The sequence below is a fragment of the Ascidiella aspersa genome, chromosome 3 (assembly GCF_963924565.1).
Source record: "Ascidiella aspersa chromosome 3, kaAscAspe10.2, whole genome shotgun sequence".
Classification (NCBI taxonomy): domain Eukaryota; kingdom Metazoa; phylum Chordata; class Ascidiacea; order Phlebobranchia; family Ascidiidae; genus Ascidiella; species Ascidiella aspersa.
In genome coordinates this window covers 18111770-18128370 of record NC_139449.1, presented here as the reverse complement: position 1 = coordinate 18128370, position 16601 = coordinate 18111770, and the positions used below count along the sequence as shown (strand labels likewise).

The 16601-nt window shown below is 36.3% G+C and overlaps 1 protein-coding gene across 3 annotated transcripts; it reads right to left on the bottom strand.

Annotated features, from left to right (window-relative positions):
* Nucleotides 1-6132: 6132 nt before the first annotated feature.
* LOC146160520 (protein disulfide-isomerase 2-like) lies at nt 6133-16118 on the bottom strand. 3 transcript variants are annotated; one of them, XM_083385995.1, is made up of 11 exons: nt 15884-16118; nt 15248-15439; nt 14249-14382; nt 12179-12316; nt 11713-11820; nt 11362-11487; nt 10895-11110; nt 10664-10784; nt 9903-10081; nt 9670-9780; nt 6133-6619 (listed from the first exon to the last, which is right to left on the bottom strand). In XM_083385995.1, exons 1-11 carry the CDS (start codon nt 16038-16040, stop codon nt 6542-6544), a joined length of 1560 nt encoding a protein of 519 aa, XP_083242121.1. In that variant the 5' UTR covers nt 16041-16118; the 3' UTR covers nt 6133-6541. The 3 variants fall into 3 exon arrangements, with proteins under 3 accessions (XP_083242121.1, XP_083242122.1, XP_083242120.1); XM_083385996.1 differs by having other exon boundaries at nt 9712-9780; XM_083385994.1 differs by having other exon boundaries at nt 9661-9780; nt 15884-16117.
* Nucleotides 16119-16601: the final 483 nt, after the last annotated feature.

Sequence of the window (16601 nt, the reverse complement as noted above, 5' to 3'; positions counted from 1 at the left end):
TTACCCTGTCCCTAGTTTGATAGAGATACAAGTTTACAACGGTATTTATTCAACACTATTTGTAACTTATCTACAGCAGTGCATAATATCTACCAAGAGCAATCATTTGACATAATTAACGCCGTCATATGTCCCCAAGTGCCAAGGTACAGGGGCGCCAAAATCAGGCTTACAAAATTTTGACAACAAGCAAAATACGATCAGAAGCAAGATCGCTCCAGCGGCTGCGTGGCAGACGTCATCTGATACGCCACCCACACCCAGACTGATGCTGTTGCCAGCCATCCACAGCAGCCAGGATACTAATTCTGCGTGCAGCTGGTTTAGTCTAGCACAGTGTTTTTTTACCTGTATTAAACCGCGCCCCCTTGGTAATTGTCATGCGCTTTGCGCCCTCCTACAACAAACAATTGGGTATTTTTGAATTACATATTAGTTACACAACATAAAAAATAGTAAAGTGGACCGTTGGTCACGACAAATGTTCAGTTTATTTGGTTGAATTAGCTAAAAACAGGTTCGTGTCTCCGTGCATGTTTTTAGCCTGTTATCATACATAAAATAGTTGGAAAAGGGCATAACTTTTATCGTTTATCTATAAGTTAGCCAAACTATAATTTGCATAGAACCGTTAAATCTTCTATGCACGTTATATCTTCGCAAAACACGCAAAGGTACTCACAGAGACTTCGTGCTAAAAACAATTGTCAACGAAACAGGAAAAAAACAAGTAAATAAAAGAGATCTTTTTTGAAGTTTTTATCGTAAAGTTGGGCAAAAAAACAGAGTTGTAGAGGGGTAGTAGTGGTGCCCAGCCCAATTGCACATCTTACAACTATACCATATTGTTCCGACCAAACATAGCCGTAATGGTCGTAAAATGTAGCAATCATAGTCCGGCAACTAAAAAAATAAAAATATTGACTACGAGCTCGCCCCCCCCCTAAGAATTGCTTGGCACCCTTACAGGCACAAACACTGTCAATTCCTCACCATAGAAAAACACAAAGTATTATATTTTTTGTTTGTTACTTCGATGTACTCCGCTGACAGAAACACATCTGCGCCAAAAGCCAAGACTCGTTTCGTGATGGTTTGAGCCATGCTGCTGTAAAACAGGCCCAAACAAAATGCTCGATCTGTGGTATTTAGCTGAACAGAAGAATCAGGCGACGTAAGAGAATGCCTGGAGAACTGGCGAAAGATGTAGGACTTTAATCAGAAGAAGAAATTTTGCGCGTTTTAAAGAATCTATTTGATCGGCTTCAACATGAGATGTCAACACGTTTTTCACGACTAAAAGACCTAAATAATAAATTTGAAATTTCTACGACACGGACATCAATGGCAACGAACTTTTTATTCAAATTGGTGATTGCCGAATGCTTATTAGTAGCCTAATCTAACTGAAATTCTACCAAAAACTCCTTTTGGAGTCCTTTAGAGATTATTGGTTTTATTGTGTTTTATGGGAATAATGCACTTCCCAATCTGCGAATTTCACTACAAATTCTGTTAACAATAGCAATTTCAATTGCAAGTTGTGAGCAGTCGTTCAGCAGATTAAAACTTATTTTGTCGTATCTGCGTGCATTAATGGGACAGAAATGTCTCAGTGATCTTGCTCTTCTTAGCGTCGAAAGAGAAACATTGGAAACAACAGATTTCGATGAAGCGATTGACCAGTTTGCGACAGTGAAATCAAAAACAATAAATCTATCTATTGTAGACTATGTAAATCATTTCATGTTTGACAGAGACTGGGTGAGTCATATACTGTAATTTGTATAACGCTTCTTCTTTGAATACATTGTCCTACAAAAATTTGAATTGTTTTTCGTATGAAGTAGGGTATATTATGTTAATTTAATAAAAAATGTGGTAAAACATGGAGGGGAGGGCGCCAAATTCATAGTTTGCGCACGGGCGCAAAATACCCTCGTTACGCCTCTGGTCTGTGGGGATATGACAAGAAATGGACTCCAGCCATTAGACCGAGGTAAGAACAATACCAACGTCAGAATAAAACACAATTTGGAATAAGGCCAAAATAGCACTAACACCTAATGGTATTAGTACCGTCTAAACCAGTGGTTCCCAACCTTTTTTGTTCTCGCGACCCCTTTTAAGTTTTCAATAACTTTCGCGACCCTCCAATCAGGGGCTTATCCAGAAATACAAAAAGGGGGGTTACGAATTTTCAACTTTGGGAATTCCCCATTTTTCCGTCTGACGTGAATGACGTCATAAAATAGTTACGAGTATGACGTCATAAAATAGTGATTATAATGACGTCATAAATAAATAAAAAACTAATCAGAAACCATTTAACGTCCATCAAAAGCGAAACTTTAAATGCAAAGCGAACACGTGCGTCGTTGACACTCCTGTAATCGTTAACTTTAGGCGAGAAACTAAACCAAGACCGTGAAATATGTGTGATTGATTTTGGCAGATCCATGTACGCAGTATGCTAAATTGCAAGCACGTCTCTCGCCATCTGCAATACTAAACAAAGATCGTTTTCCCGGGTGTTATTCGATTAGCGCTTTTCTGCGCCGGGCTGTGTGCCAAGTCAGCTAAAATATAAGCACGTAAAAAGTTCAACTAGGAAAAAAATATAGACTAGGATTGTGTCAAAATTTGGCTAAAATGCGCTACACAAGCTAAAGTTACGGCTTGAGGCTTTGAGCGTCCATTCATTTTTATTAGGCATTGCTTGACTGAAGCTACGCTCGATTCATTAATTAAGAAGTGTAATGTTGACGTCATAAACGCGGCAGGTTCACTGCAGCAAGAGCCACACAAAGACAAATGTTAGACTGGCGGTTGCTTTTGCTTATTGCTAAACTTTTGGTTCCCCCCCCCAGACAACCAAGGGGGTCGCGACCCCCAGGTTGAGAACCACTGGTCTAAACGAAATAAGTCCTATATTCCTCGGAATAAGACCTAAATGCTCTCTACCCACAGGTTCGGGCGTTATTTAGGCCTTCTATCGATGAATTTAGGCCTTATTCCGATGAATTTGACCTTATTCCGATAAATTTAGGCCTTATTCCGGTGAATTTAGGCCTTATTTCGATGAATTTAGGCCTTATTCCGCTGAATTTAGGCCTTATTTCGACGAATTTGACCTTATTCCGATAAATTTAGGCCTTATTCCGGTGAATTTAGGCCTTATTTCGATGAATTTAGGCCTTATTCCGCTGAATTTAGGCCTTATTTCGACGAATTTAGGACGATTTTGATCTTATGCTGTACTGAATATTACTGCGTATTTGGCTGTATTATGTGGTTGGTCTTAATACTAAGGTATTATCGATTTTTCGGCTTTAGGTATTGTTGCTTTTTCGGTCTTATTGTGTGTTCCCCAAGAAATTAAGAAGTCACACATATACGTTGTACAGTACGTACCCTTTCAAAGATAATTCCCCCAGTTATTCACAACTTAATGATTTCGAAAGCTTTTGCCATCCAGTATAGTATGTAGTCAAAAAGTTGTTTACGAAAAATTCTCGTAATCCTCGTCTATGACGTAATAATATATTCTTATCGCCATTCATAAAAATAGAGGTCCAGACTTTCCGTGGACTCTGACTTGTTTGCCTTTCATAAATAACTCCGAAAATTGATGATTTATGCCGAAAGAAGCAATGCCATCCGTCCAATTGATGTTGTCAGTTTTGTAAAAAAAATAAAATTCGGTTTTATTTATTTTTTGCTTTATATTGCGGTCAGCGAAAAAACGGATTCACAAATAGTGGTCCGTGGTCCAAAAAAGTTTGGAGAGCCCTTCCCTAACGTATTCGCTCTTTCTGCGATATTAGTTTTATTTGAATTTTACTGCAACCAGTCAACGATGCACACCTTTCTGGAGAGACGCGTTTTTACTGCGCTGTAAGCTATTTTGATGAAAGCGAGCTATGCTGAATTTTTTTGAATGTACAATAAATTCGACCGGTTTGCCGTTTGAAGTTTGTTTTAGTTTTTTTTAGTGGAAGTCAGATAGCACGGTGGTCCCCCTGTTGACCTTGTTTGTGTTACTTTTTATTTGTACCAAATAGAAAGAGCCCCGATTTCAGACTTTTCTTAAACCGGGGGGGGGGGGGGCGCCAAGCACATTTTAGGGGGGCGCGAGCTCCAAGTTAATATTTAATTTTTTGTTACAATGATTCTAATGGTTTCGTCACTCCTACAGTGCTGTACAAACTCTGTTTTTGCCAACATTGAAATTGCCAAAAATTTTCGCGCTCCGCGCGAATCTTGTGTTTTCAACTTTGCTTGACTATATACGTTTTAGCCTAAAGTCTCTTCGAGTGCCATTTCATGTTTTCATATCATCAGAGGTAGGTTTAACGGGCCTATTCAATTACAGCTTTGTCAACTTATAGATAAACGATCGAACTATTTTTTCTCAATATTTTATATATGATAACAGGCTAGCAACAGGGAAACTTAAGAATCTATAATGTTTTTGCAATATTGCCATTGTATTGTGTGCCGTCACATCTTTTGAAACACGATAATGCAATGTTTAATATTTGCGCTCGACATCACAGCCTTACAAGTGTGGAGTAAATGCCCCCACAACACGTTTGTCTATATCAGCTCGGTAAAAATCAATGTGTCGAGCACGAGAAATTTGTTGTGTGCCCAATGCGAAAATCCTCCTGAATTTACAGGTTAGCGCCAATTCAACCAGGTAAAGCTCAATTTTTTCAGTGATGTTTAATTGAAAAATCCGAATTGTTTTATGCAGGGGGGCGCGACGCATAGGAAAATTACCAAAGGGGGGCGCGGCTGAAAAAAGGTTAAGAAACACTGGTTTATAGCCTTTAAATTTCGGTTTCAGGACCGCGAACTATTTTTAAACATTCCACTGTTGTGTTTAGCCAACTCAATCTAAACACACCTTTTTTTCTTTTAGCTTGACTCTCCTTTACGGATATTTTACTTTCACGTCAGATAAGAAACACATAGATAATTATAATTAATGAAAACCAGTTAGGCGAAGAGTAATTAACAGCTGACACGTGTGTTACGTCATAAACGAAATTGCCGAACGATTGTGGACTTTAACGTAATACAAGTTTCAATCTAAAGATAGGTGCGAAATGCTAAAAACGCTTGGGCTGAGAAAAGTGTAAAGATTTTTTACTTTTTAACTGTTTTTTTAAGTGCGCAAAACCAAATTTTACTGCGCAAATTGTGTCATGTAGCTGCGCAATAGCGCACCTTAGAGGGAAAACTGCTTTCAATGCCTCATTTACCTTTCAGACCAGCCCTTCTTAAAATGAGGAATTAAGCTCTAAATATTCTGGTTCCGTTTCTTCAACTAACCTATGCCCCTAAGCAACAAACTACAGTTTTGCGACTTGAAATTCGATCTGGGTTTTAAGACAATCATCATCTGCTCTATAGCCCAGTGTACTCAACCGGCGTGCCGTGTGACCCTGGGTGCCGAGAGATATTTGAGAAAGAATTAGATTTTGCTCGACTCTTACAACCTTATGTAAGATTAAGAGTTGAATGAATCCAATTGAAACTTCCTACGTTGTGCAGAATTGATGTGTGTTGTTCCAGTTCCGTTCGTGATATTCTAGTGATTTACCTAGGGCAGAGATGGCGAACCACTGACCCGCGGGTCACAAAGTGTCCCACCACAGATTTTTAATGACCCAGTTGTCTCTCTAGAAATTCCGAAATGTTTTCAATGATCATTTTCAGGAAATGATTAAATGTAAAAAAATCAATTCTTTCGTTATTGTGAATACCCTGGTTAAAACATGCTGAAAAGCTTTCTGCTGTATTTCAATAAAAAATGCTGTAGCATTTAACTATTTAGGTTCTTTGAAAATCGTTCAAAAACCTTGAATTACCAACTCAAGACAATAACACTTAAAACGACGCAGCAGCAAAGTTTCGCATAAAAATTAAATACATGATACACTTAGCATTTTGTAAGGCTTAAGGTCGTGTTTATGACCCGCGCGATGAAAAGGTTTGCCATCCCTGTCCTACGGAAATATCTTCTCTACGGGGTGCCACAAGCCATAAAAGGTGTAGAGAACCACTGCTATTAGCTAGTCAAAAGTGTTCTAAATCTGCCTTAAAAAGGCGGTACAAGGGCAATCCGGTAAGAAAATTTATTTCACCAAAGGCATTCCATACTATGATTATAAACTTCCCAAAAGTTATGGCACAATTACAACTGCAGTGTCATGGGAGCAGTACAAAGTGACCTGGCACGAATGCATAGTAGTGACTAGTGACAAAACAGACACTACACAAGGTTCTATAGTTGGTTTTAACAATAGCGTACAATTTGGTACGTTAGGTCTTCGTCTTGCTTCAAATAAAAATATAAAGAAACTTTAATAAATACAAAATATGCTAATACTTAAAAACATAGTGGAATATAGCTTTTAGATTTCTTTCAATAGAAATATTATTTGACTATAGGTTGTTGTGATGTTTTAGGTATGCTGCGTTATAGAGCTTTCCGACATAATAGGTTGCTTTGATCTTCCAAGTAAATGTTTTACAGTTCGTCCTTTTCCGCCGCTGGGGCATCGCTTTCATCGGGAAGGCTGTCGTCCAGTTCATCATCCAGTTCGTCCTTAAAATTGTAAATAAAGTCAAAACAATGTCAAACGCAAAGTGCAGTGCAGTTAGAAGACTATTTTTTTTGTACGACAGAAAAAAAACATTGGACAATTGGATTTTAGCTAACTTAATGGATTTTCTTCGGTTTGATGAAACGTATCTTACCGCAATCTGGATGGACCAGGCGTTTTGAAAGGCTAATACATTCCTAATACGTTCCAATTCAACAACAAGGTTTTAGAGGTAACTTATATTTTAACTACTGGCTGGCTTAATTGTGAACCATAGTCGGCAAACTTTTTTTGTCGTGGCTTAAAGCATTTTTTTTTTCAGAGCTATTGAAGGCCCACTAGGTAAAAGCACTAGGAAAACAGTCCATAATGTAAAACAAAATATAAAATATACGCGCAAAGCGTTTACATATAATTTAAAGTTGGCCAAAAATATAGTTCGACAGGCTCTCTGGACTACTTTTGGCACGCGGGTCTGAACCACACAAGACAGTATAAAAATGATTAGCCACACGAACTTTTAAAATAAAGTGCAATGACGGTACGGCTATTACGCGGCCCACAACTACATGATATCACTAGGCTATTACAAGTAAGAAACTCGCGGCCAACTAAAAATGGCTCCGCGGCCCACAGTTTGCCGACCACTGTGGTAGAACACCGATTTTAAGATTCATTAATAGATGTTGGTTAGTTTAGTGATATTTACCAGTCTAAACATTTTCACAGTAAAATTTCTTTACAGCGAAAGTAACGTCCGACGTTCAGATAATTTTTTTATTTTCTAACGCAATACCAACACAGCATAATATATACAAAACAATTTGTTCGATTTTTTTGATATTATTACAGTCCAGAGTTAAGTCAAAACTAAAGTTCTTTATGATCTTCCGTTGGTTTCTGTCCCTTTTCTTTATTTTCTGCCCTCTTTGCTTGCAATTCTTTTTGCATTCTCTTTATGGCCTCTTCGGGGCTTTCCTTGGGCATAATATTTTCTAGCTCTTCCAACATTTTTTTCTGCAAGTTTACCAGACACGTTATTGAGCATAGCAAGTTTTCTTCAATTGGACCTACGAGAACACCTGTCTAGTCTAACCAGCCACCAATACCAAATGCACCAATTAAATTGTTTACAGGAAAATTAAGTTGTCTGAACGTACATGGGATTCAAGGTGATCCGGAATTTTCATTTCTGGCTCAGTCTGTTCAACAGTCTGGTAGAAAAATAACATAAAACAATTTGCACCAAACTACATATGACAATTGATAGAAATAATAACTAAATGTGACTTACATTCACATTTTTTTCTTTTGTAGGTTGAACTGGCTTTTCCTAGCAACATAACAGGATAATTTTAACATGGTTAGGTGCAACAACGCAAACATAGCAAAATAGGTGCATTATCTCAACTTCACGAGAAAAACGGAAATTCCAACTAGTTACTAGAACCAACACCATTGTTTCTCCTAACTTACTTGGTTATCATCTTCCTCATAATCAGGGGGTGGAGCATACTACACAGCAAATAAAAGATATTGAATACTATTCCTGGTTCAACTAAATTACAAAAACAAGAGATATGTATAAACACTAGATACCTCTTTCGGGGGAATCTTCCCAGTGGCAATTCCTCCCTGAAAATATTAAGGCGAGTAACGACTTATTCAATATACCTTCTCTGCAAACCACTGAACATGCACACATCTAACCTTTCAAACTTCTAAACTTTTCAGCTATGTTTCGCCTACCACCAACCAAAAACAGAACTACAGTGTTCACTTGTTCAACATACCTCCTACAATAGTAGTAACTAGTAAGCAAATTTTATAGCTGTACAAAGAAAAACAAAGCAATTTGACATTCACCACAAATCACAAAAAATATTGTGCTCGCTACTAGTGCAACATTGACTAACTAGTGTGTCCAATACAAACTGCAAATTGAACTATTCATGCACCTCAAGAGTGTAATGTTTCAATGTCCTATCATTGCATGTATTTTGAACACACAAATTCAATACCCTGTGGCCGACTAATTTAAAGTAAAGCCATTACTAAGGTATTGGATATCAGTGTGTACTTGTGCGGTGATTGCATTTATATAAATATTTTTAAGCGGCTTGTGGTCTAATCCGGTTAAACATTGTTGGTCCATTGGTGTAAAAATCTGCAGCACAGCGCGGTGCCACAAAAGCTTTGAAGGACGTAGTTCTAATACAATAACTCGAATGTGGTCGTCAGTTACAATTCAAACTAACATTACAATGCAAAATTACAAAACGAACCCTTTTTTTAGTTCTTTGCACCTACTGTTTAAAACAGTGTGGTCCAACTGCAGGCCCGCGGGCCAAAGTCCTTTTTTGGCCCGCGAACTGATAGTCAGCTTTGCTTCAACCTAGCAATTTCACTGTAATTTTGGTTTCTTTCGTTATATTAAATGACAAAAAATGTGTGAATGATCCTTTGTGATGCATAAGAATACAACTTTGTCCAAAATTAGAACATCGACCTCAAGACGTCCCATTGATCAATAAATTATGTGGCAAATTCGCAAAATTTTGGTGTTTCATACCTACCGTAGCTGAACGTAGGTGTACATTGCATAAAGTTAAGACTATATATTCCATAGGCTAAGTATGATTTGCTAGCAATAAGCCTAAGAATCGCTATTTAAAAACATTGGCACGCAAGATAAAAACAAAAAAATTGTTTTTGGCCCGCGATGAAAAGAAGTTGGGACCACGCTGGTTTAAAACATTGATGTATCAGTTCTACTTTTTTTTTTGACTAACGTGATCTGTTATGCAGTCAAATAATGTACTGCGAATAATGCAACGTTACTATTGATATAACCAATACTTAACGATTACGCTGTGCATAACTTTGTTGAATATTGGCTAAAGTTGACCTTGGGTAACCCTGTAGCTCATTTGTCTCCAAGTCATATGATTTGAATACAAGGATTCGAAATTCTACTTTAAACATCCCTAATAAATGCATATTATTTTTATGCCACCACCCAACTAAATAAAACCGTACAAACCTCATCTACCTCATCTTCATCGTCACCACCACCACCATCACCACCACTCACTTTTTTGCCATTTGACTGGACAAACTCAACCATGGCATCTACAGTTCTGTCCCCGTCGTAGTCCATGATCTAAAAATCACGACAAATAAGCTTAGAAAAAAGAAACATAAAAAATATGGATCAAATGAAATGGATAGCACATAAAACCACTAAATCTACCACTGCATTAAAATGGACAGTTTGGTTCTTACTTCTTCACTATCAGAAGGAAAATATTTCAAAGTGGGGAATCCACTGATTTCAAAATCTTCAACCTCATTAGCGGTGGAATCCATTTTGGCAATTACGACATCGTCTTGGTCAGTAAACTTGGCACCAAGTTTCTCCCACTCAGGAGCAAGGCTCTTGCAGTGGCCACACCAAGGTGCATCTTAACATAATATATAAATGGTGGTTTTAATGCAGTGACAACCAATACAACAAGCAACACAACTATCACCGATAATACTCTTAAGCTAAGAGTTAAAAAGTAATAATGATTTAAATAATCATTATTTTAGGCAATTTTCTAATTTAAACGAAAAAAGGAGTAATTGGGGATCAATTACATCATTTTTTCACAAAGTGATACTGAGTGATGAGTGCTAGCTGCTAGCTAAATACCTCTGCTAAACCCATAGACTGGTAACAGAAAAAGGGGTCTGAAAACAATCTTTTCCCATAAAAACCTACTCTTTTCTGACTGCCTTCAGGAAAAAACAACATTGTCGGAAATGCAACTGTGTGTAGGCCGGCAATGTCATTTTTAGTCCCGTCAACCTTTGCTATGATGACGTGGGGATCCGAATCGTACATTTTAGCCAGCTTTTCCCATACAGGGGCAAGTGCTTTGCTGTGCTTACACCAAGGGGCATCTGGAAACACATTTTACAGTGACTTAACCATGTTCATTTTTTTTTATATTGGATGCTGTACCTAAATATAAAAAATAAAATTGAACAGCACAACTTACAAAATTCAACAAAGACCTTCTTTGTTTTGTCAAAAGCAACTTCTCGGAAATTCTTGCCAACAAGAACTGTGACTGGATTTTTGTTCCAGTCATCTGGGATGTCAGCGCTCATAAGGTGACGCTATAAAAGTAGGAAAGATACACATCATTATTTAAAACAAGTTTCCTACTAACGAAAAAACATAGGCTATTTATTTGGCCAGTTGACTTGTGTATTAATAATAAGTTTACCTTGAGAGTACCATCAAGCACTTTTTGGGTAAATTCAGTTACTGCCTCAGTTGTAAGATTTTCGTCGCTATCATTATCATTATCAGGCTTAAACTTTGCCATGTTTTCTGACATTTTGATGATTCTGCAACCGGGAACATCTTTTTCGGCAAGGCCAAAGAACTCCATGACCCTTTTGTTTTCTTCGGAGTCGGTGTCAATATAAATGAAAAGAACCTTAAAAAAAATAGTCCAATCCAATCGGTCTGACAAAATGTGGAGTTGTTAAATGTGCCATACTACAGTAGCTCAATATTGGTCGAATTTAGTTCCTATTATTGCCGTAAGCAATTGTTACCAGTACACTAAAAGAAAATAAATTCCTTATGGCTGAAACAGTATTTTGTAACTTCTGTAATTGCACAAAATATGACTTTTACCAGTGTTGAGTGTATTTAGAATTAACCAACTAGTGAAGTTATTTGTACCTTTCCCTTGAATTGTTTTGCAGCTTCCTTGAAATTTTCAAATTGTTTTTCAAACTTTTCACTGGTTTTTGAGATGAATAACAAGTTGTGAATTTGAATTTCACCACCAAAGATTTTGGGGGCAGTCTAATACAAAAGCAATAGATAATGTCAAATGTTACATTTCTCTTGAACTAAATTCATTAGCAAAAGAATAAAGTATTGCATTTATGCACAAAATTTGGTTTATGTTTTACTAAAAAATGACTACAATGCAAACAACATGCTCCTATTTACCCGCTACAAATGTTCTCAAGCACAAAATTATATATAATAAAATAAATGAAATAATGAAAACAGTTTTATTTTTACCTCCGAGGTAAATTCAGATACTAATCTCAGTTGGTTTTCTTTAATGAAGGTGGAGAAGGCGTCAGCCTCCGATAGATCACCAGTGAAATCTGCCCGTCCATCATCAAACTACCACCACAAAAACAACTATCTTGCTTTAGAAAAAAACATGCATCCTAGGCCATCTATTAATATCACCAACCAACAAGTCATTTTCAACCCCAGATAATAACTATTCTCTAGAGCCAAATTTTTATACCGCTTCACTCATCTCCTGTACTAAAGGAGAAGTTTCCCTATAAATCCAGGCTCCAAGTTTTTCCTCTTTAGTCGTTGTACTAGCACTCTTTTCAAACACACCCTTGCCCATCTTTAACAGAATTTAATAATTAATATGTACAAAATTATATGCCTTAATTAACAGATATATATATAGGGATGTTTTGAACTAGTGTTGAGAAAAAACCTTGATATGTTACACAAGTACCTGTTTAAACACAGAAATATCATCAGCTTTAAGAGATTCTTTTTCAGCAACTTCAGGATCAATAATATAGGCAAATGGAACATCATCAATTGTGTCTGCAACTTCAATGTATCTCTTCGCAGAATCACTGGCTTCATCCTTAAAAATATTAGCTTGAATAAACCTAGGAGTCAATCAAATTGTTGTTTGTTTAGTCAACATGCATGTTATCTCTTTGATTGTTACAAGTTTTAATTACATAGGGCAATAGAATAAATAAGATTTTTTTTGTTATTGAAAGGAATTCTTCTTTGATTAAAATCTCAACACTGGCTGGTGGGCTTTTTTTTTGCTGAGACACAAACATAGTAAAACTGGTCTGGTCTAAAGTTTGTACGAAGCGTGAAAATTCTTTGCATTTACATAGTTAGTTCAAGAGGGAGGAGCCATGAACCGCCCGTTGTTTGTCTATTGAACTGGAATTGTGACAATGTAATTGCTTTTCAGTAAAGTAGGAGTACTTAACTGCTGCCAGTCAAGTAAAACTGCAAACACACAATAATTACATGATGGGAATAGTAGTATTTTTATAGTCTTTGTGTCTTTGCGCCACAAATAGCTTGTACATCAATTGTACAGTTTTTGTAAAGCTGTTATTTAGTTTTTATTTGGGCTCATTGCTAACTCACAGAGTCACCAGGTCATACCCAAAAATGTTGTTTAGCCAAGTTTAACTATGTAAAAACAATTTTTTCGCACTTCACCTGAAGTGTTCTATTTCAATTCAATTTACTCAAGGCAAAGGTTTTCTATGTATTCTATGATGCAAAGTCGCATGACTTATAAACACTCTATGAATGTCCGAGTTTTACTGCTTTTGAAACGGTTTTATGTGCCTCCTATGGTTATGTATCCTTTAAATTGATGTTTTGCAAATTTAAAACAAATACTAATTGACAGTGTTTTGAAGTTTGAATTATGACATTATTCTAATAAAAGCTCTTAAAAAATACTTTTCAATAATACAGAAGCGCTAAATCGATGTCCAAAGTACTGTTGCGTTTTGTTGATTACTATAAGTAGGGCAAAGGAATTTTGACCTGTGCAATTTTTTTAGCTATTATTTTAACATATATAGTAGGAATGAATATGGCAAAGAAAAAAGTGTTTTAGAAAATTACTGCTGAGCCCAGTTTGGTTGAAATACAAGGCAAAAGTAATTGTAAAATTAACAAAATTATCCAAATTGAAAATGAGTTAAATGCAAATAATTGCCCTACTGATAGGTAATACCAATAAGCATTTTGTAATGATTTTTAAAAACGGAATTTCAGAAGTTGGTGCAAAAAAATTGAACGCTGCTATAAGCCCTATTGAAAAAACACATTTAGGGAATTATTTTAATTCATTAAATGTTGATTTTGTTATTAGCATTAAAAATGCATTAAATATGCTGTTGCTGTGATTGTAGACATTAAAATTAGATAATTTGTGGAAAGGGGTTGCACTGGAATACTTATTGATCAGTTGAGATTTGAACTTTTTTAAAAATTTAAAGTGAAACAAATCCTTGCTTTTAAATATGTTATCGGTTAATCTCGTAGATTAGCAAAAACTAGACCCCAAAAAATACATCTCATAAGCATAAAATATCCGATGTTTGTAAATTGGGAAATACAAACTAATATGCCTAAAAAGGTTCTTTATTATCTGTATGTTACTTAGTTGTGTCTGATTTGTCTTTTTGAAGCAGCCCAGCAACTCGAGGACATTTTTTAATAATAAATTACAGGCTTTTTCATCATTAACTACTAATTCAGTGGTTCCCAAACTGTGGGCCACAAGACTTTTCATTGGGCAATAGAGCTATTGGCAAATATGGCAACCAAATTCTACTAAATTAGCGGTTGAAAGAGCGAATGAGGCTATTTTACATATTTTTGGCTATTTGTGAACTATATACGGATGTTTTGCTACTTAGTTAGCAGGCAGTTCATTTTAAATTCAGTTTGTTGTCATAGAAATATTTAATTCCAATACATAGTTGATATGTTGGAACAAACTTTAAATCTGATGGTTGAATTTGCTCACCACAAAATGACCAATGACAACCACTTCATTTTCTTCCTTGAATTTCTGAACATCCTCGGTATTTTCAAACTTAATAGCGGGTGGCCCAGTTTTCTTTTGTAACCAAGCCACTATATCTTTTGAAGTTCTGCCACCTGTTTCAAAAAAGTTACGTATTTTTATTACTTCATGCAAACTTGTATTTGATTTTAATTAACCATTTTAACAGCCTGTTATTTGTTGATTGTATAACACTTTTATATTGTTTTCTGATTAAGTAGGAAATAGGATTTGCCTTGCTGTTTCAGTATTTCAGCTTTTTTAAATTTGCCTACTTTTATGATGTTTATGACCAGACTAGACATTTAATTGCTTTATATGGGACACTTTAACACATAAGTTGAACATAACAACAGTGAAGCCGACTTGCTAATCCAGTGACATAAACAAGCAATTTAAAATAAATGGAATCATTTATGGAAGGATTTTCTTATATTATCCACGGAAATAAATTATGTTATTTATTCATAAAATTAGTTATTTGGGATTCTTATAGACAAAAGGGTTGACATTATAAATGTGGAGTTTTCATTAACATGCAAATGCACTGTTTTTTGCACAGTGTTTAGTTATCGGCAGCCACCGTACACCAATGTTCTAACAAACATACACATCTAAGATATCCTAGGTTCTACAGTAATCTTTTCTCCAGTTAAAACCACTAACTATCCAAAACTTTTGGCACACCAGGCATACTAAACAGGCAAGCTTGCCAGTGTAAGTCAAAGTTTGATTTCCATGGTTCTTAGTGAACAAAATTCCTGGGTAACCAGTTATTTTCATTCTTTCAACTAAATTCTTTTCAATTGAACCATCAATCTTTGCAAGTTTGACTAAAGGTAATGTTTTTTTTAAAGTTTTTGCCGCTTCAGCCCACTGTTTGGCAAGATCCACACAATGAACACACCAAGGTGCATCTGTAAATAAAGATTAACAGTTAGGATTTGAAGAAGTATTTACCTCCATATTCGCCTGCTTTGCCAGATTTGAAAAACTTAAGGGTGGGATAACCACGCACTTCAAACTTTGTTCCCAGATCACCTTCTACAGTGGCATCAACTTTGCCCAACACAATTCCTTTTGCCTTTAGCTCACCAGCAGCTTGAGCATACTCCGGTGCAAGTGCCTTGCAATGGCCACACCATGGAGCATCTTAAATGATAGTTAATATAACCCATCGAGCACCATCAAATTAAACAAAAATAATTTATACAATCCCACAAAATTGGGAAATGGTTAGCTAAACCACAGCCAATGTACAAGTTCCGGTATTTATCAGAAAAGGTATCGTAAAACTGAATTTAAAAAGTAATTATTGTTTTTTAAGCTATGACAAAATGTTTAGGAAGTGACCATGTTTATACGTTAATTTAGGTTTGGGGCCAGCAATATTGTAGTGGGGACATTCATAAATTGTGCTAAAACTCAAGTTCAGAACAAAATTCGTCCGCTGCAATACTTTTGATCAGTTTTATTTTAAACACAAGACACCTTAACCAAATGCAGAAGTACTGCTAAATAATAATGTTCTACCGATGTTATACCACGTGGTTGTCTGTGGTAATGCGGTTTAGCTTAAACGATTATGCCACTTACAGAATTCAACCAGAACGTGTTTGTTGTTTGTTATGACGTAGTCGAAGTTTTTTTCGGTTAAGACTAAAACATTGTCCTCTTCTTTGATTTCTGGTGCTCCATCTTCACAGTTTACCAATCCGAACAAAAATATCATACAAAATATTAACTTGTTCATTTTTATTCTACCTCAGAAAAGAAATCTACAACACAACAGACACCTTGAAAACCTAATTCAAAAGGGAGGTCTTATTCAAAAACGGTTGAACCTAGATCCGAGAGCATCACAAGAAAAAAGGGAAACGTGGCTACGCATTTCGGCAAGTCATGGTACACCAAACAGCGTCACACTCGTGTGGGTTCCCTATTGGCCAAATGTCGTTACGCCTGGAACGTATGCTGACTCATGTAAACACTATATATTTACGCCTAACGCCAGTTAAAATACAACTATGCAAGTAAAACCTGGTAACTCCATAACTGTTTGATGTACTTTTTAACTACACATTTAGTTTGCTGTGTACCTAGCTAAAAAGTGGGTAAATCAGATTTTACGCCAGTTAGTATCTATATATAACTTACCATAAAATAACACAGTACTGATAACGAGTCATTTCGTAGACAATATTTACCAGAGTTCAAATTTGTAACTACTTTCGACCCGCATTCCACGTGGAAATAAAAACATTGACGTGGCGTACGCCTAGCCAATAAAGGTTTCATTCAGCCGGAGGCTACG